This window comes from Opisthorchis viverrini, assembly GCF_000715545.1.
Source record: "Opisthorchis viverrini unplaced genomic scaffold opera_v5_386, whole genome shotgun sequence".
Lineage (NCBI taxonomy): Eukaryota > Metazoa > Platyhelminthes > Trematoda > Opisthorchiida > Opisthorchiidae > Opisthorchis > Opisthorchis viverrini.
The window spans coordinates 264,602-268,501 of NW_008752022.1; the positions used below are offsets into that span (position 1 = coordinate 264,602).

At 47.4% G+C, this 3,900-nt stretch overlaps 1 protein-coding gene across 1 annotated transcript in view; it reads left to right on the plus strand.

Moving 5' to 3' along the window:
• Window positions 1–3,730: 3,730 nt before the first annotated feature.
• The window catches only part of T265_10417 (hypothetical protein), a gene marked incomplete at both ends in the record, with an annotated part of 4,946 nt that continues 4,776 nt past the window's right edge, over window positions 3,731–3,900 (plus strand). The window contains one exon of the mRNA XM_009176783.1: window positions 3,731–3,889. Coding sequence (XP_009175047.1) covers window positions 3,731–3,889 — 159 coding nt within the window. The remainder of the gene's footprint in view (window positions 3,890–3,900) is intronic.

Sequence of the window (3,900 nt, forward strand, 5' to 3'; positions counted from 1 at the left end):
GACGACACCAAACCCAAGTGCGCCTAATGCGAAGTCTCCAGCGGAACTTATGTTTAAGAGGAAAGTGAAGACATTGACGCATTGCGCCCCCGAAAAACCAGAGAGACCGGCGATGAAAACCAACCAGGACAATCCAACGGCAAATGTCGCCCTGGACGTATTTTTAGCCGTGGAGACTCTGTCCTTGTCAGAGACTACTCAGCGAATCGCTGTATTCCGGGGATTATATTGCGACGCAGAGGGAACGTCGTCTGAGGTATATATTGGCGGAACAGTGTGGATTAGGCATGCTAATCAAATTCGACATTGGATACAACCCGGCACGATACACGAAAGAAAAACGAATCTACCGTTAGACATCCTCCTTGAAATGTCCGAGCTGCAACCGAAAAATGAGTAAACAGAATCGAACATTGGCGTCAACACATCTCCGTTGCAAAGAAGAAGTGGACGACGGAGAATTCCGGTAAAACGGTTGCAGATGAATCCCAGGTTGAGAACGTACGTTCTATCTTCAAAAGGGGGAAATGTCAGGGCGCGCCCAGACAGAAGAAAAAGTACATATGCAGAGAGTGACGCATCCCCAAGGCCACCATCGGCTCGACACGTCCGGAAAGTAGGGGCGGCTCCCACGAAACACGGCTCTCACCAAACGCCTTAGCAACACACGACCAGCGTAGCGGGCCTGAGAATGTTCACGACCGGAACACCACCATTGGCTGTACGGGGCTAACAAGTGGACGACCATATTTGGCCAAGTAGTCATCCTATATATTTAAGCAGACGCTCTGTACGTTTTGTCCTGGCAATACAGCCGTGTCCCCCAGTTCTCTGTCTTCTCTCTATCGCGTAGTCTGGCAGGCTCAGTGCAGGCGTAACCCATAGCTCGGCCACCACCGCACAATACAACACTGGCAGACGGGTGTTCACAATGGCAATTTCATTCGAACAGATACAGTCTCTCCTCAGACAGCAGCAGGAACAGTTTGAGCTGGCGCAGTTGAAGCTCATCGAAACACTCACTGAAAAATAGTCACTTCAGAAGCCGATTAACCAGACTATTGAGCCGTCCACTTCGGTGATTGACACGATGCTCAACGCGATCCCCGAATTCCAGTTCAATCCGATCTCATGCATTACTTTTGATTCTTGGTTCAACAAGCATGAAGACTTTTTCAGATTGAATCTGGGAAGCAGAGAAGATTCTTGGAGAGCAAGACAGTTGGTCATAAACATTGGAGTGGCCGAACATGAACGCTTTATGAATTATATTTTGCCACGAAAACCAAGTGACCTGACTTTCGATAAAACCGTTACTGTTTTATCGTCAATCTTCGGCGAACAGGCTTCCTTGTCCAGCCGTCGATTTCACTGTATGAATTTGAGCAAGAAGACACCCAGGAGGCATTCTCGAACTAGAACTTCCAATTCCAAGCTTCCGAAGGCTCGCGTTGGCCTGGCCGCTCATCAACGCCCACAGGGGAACAGGAAGAAATACGTATCACTACGTATTAAGAGCAAACCTGTTCGTCTCCAGCTGGACACGGCATCAGACATTACGATCATCTCAAAAAAACTTGGAAATTTCTTGGCAGCCCAGCATTAACCAGGATCAAACAAGTTGCACGCACTGCATCTGGAAGTTTACTGAAACTCTGTGGTGAGTTCAGTTGTTCTGTTACTTTTGACGATATCACCGTTAGTGGCATCTGTCATGTTTCCGATCATCCTGGTTTGGATTTGTTAGGAATAGATTGGATTGACAAGCCAAATCTTTTGAACAGGCCACTCAATAGTATATGCTACAAAACACAGGCAACAAAACCGAATATAATTTAGAAACTGCCTGACTCTTTTTGGAAGAAGCATTCGAGCGTGTTCGCTGATGGCATCGGTCTGTGCGCTAAATTCTCCGCTGTTCTAACGTTAAAGCCAGGATCGCAACCTGTTTTTCGGCCAAAATGCCCGATCCTCTATGCAGCAATGACTCTTGTAGAAAAAGAATTGAATAGGCTTCCAGCAGCTGGTGTAATCGAGCCGGTTAATTACTCATCTTGAGCGGCGCCCATTGTCGTCGTTCGAAAGGCAAACGGGTCCATTCAACTGTGTGCTGATTTCTCAACAGGGTTAAATGCTGCTCTGGAGGCACATCAGTACACTCTACCGGTACCTGAAGACTTGTTTGCGAAACTAAACTGTGGTAAATGCTTCGCAAAGCTTAATTTGGCAGCTGTCTACCTACAAGTTCCAGTCGCGCCCGAGTCTAAGCAGCTGTTGACCATTAATACCCACAAAGGACTGGTTCAATATAACCGTCTTCATTTTGGAGTGAAGACTGCTCCCGCTATTTTTCAGCAGCTCATGGACACAATGTTGACTGATATACCAGGTGCCGCGGCTTACTTAGATGATATTATCGTAACTTGGTCAGATGAACAGGACCTCTATGCCAAACTGGATAAGGTTCTCACACGAGGTTCTCTCACAAGGTGAATATGGTTTCCGAGTCCGCCCTGAAAAGTGTATCGTCACCATGTCGAAAATCAGATACCTTGGTTTTATTATTCACCATTCTGGTTGAAGGCCCGATCCAGACAGTGTAGCAGCAATCAAAGCGATGCCACCGCCGTCCGGCGTATCGAATTTACGTTCTTTCCTGGGTCATGTTAGTCATTACGGTGCTTTCTTACCGGAACTCCATCACACAAGAGCCCCACTTAATCGATTGTTGGCTAAAGATGCCAAGTGGACATGGACCACAGAGTGTCAACCATCTTTTGAAAGAATCAAAGAATTGCTCGTTTCAAATCTACTTCTCACGCATTCCGATCCTAAACTGCCACTTGTGGTGGCAGCGGGTGCATCTAATTACGATATTGGTGCCGTGATATCGCATATTTTCCCTAATGGATCGGGGAAAGCAATCGCACATGTGGCTCGTCCACTCACTCCAGCCGAACGGAACTATAGTCAGATTAAAAAAGAAGCCTTAGCCCTTATCTTTGCAGTACAGAAGTTTCATAAATTTATCTACGGTCGACGTTTTACTCTGCTGACTGATCACAAACCCCTTCTCAGTATATTCAAATCTAAGAAGGGCATACCTGCATACACAGCTAACCGATTGCAGCGGTGGACCACTACTCTCCTAGGATACGACTTTTTGATTAAGTATCGAACAACCACCTCTTTCGGACAGGCAGATGCTCAATCGCGACTCATTGGATGTCATAGTGCGGTTGTTGAAGACACAGTGATCGCAACTGTTAACGTTGAGCCAGACATCAAGCGCGTTATCACCGACAATGTCCGAGCCCTCCCAATAACCATAGCTACGATTCAAGAGGCCACCAAACGCGACTGTGTGCTGCAAGAAGTCATGAAATTCATTCGACTTGGCTAACCCAGAAAGAACCTCAACCCAAAGGTTTGTCAGTACGCTAATCGCCAGGACGCATTATCAATAGTCGATGGTTGCTTAATGTTTGCTGAGAGGGTGATTGTACCAGAGGTTCTCCGACAAGGAGTAATCAGACAGTCCCACAATGGCCACCCAGGAGTGATCCGAATGAAATCACTGGCCAGAAGCTACGTTTATTGGCCCGGCATGGACAAGGATTTGGAGGGCTATTGCCGAACTTGTCCCCGATGTATTCAAGTTGCCAAGACTCCTCCACGATGTGAACCACACGATTGGCCTACGCCTGAGGCGCCGTAGCAGCGGCTACCCATGGACTTTGCGGGTCCGATCGATGGTCTGTATTATCTGATAATCGTAGACGCCTTCACGAAGTGGCCAGAAGTTTTCTGCATGCGCAAGGCATCTACCGAAGCCACCATTGCCAGTCTGCAGAAAGTATTCAGCTGTTTCGGGTTGCCTGATACAATAGTGACGGACAA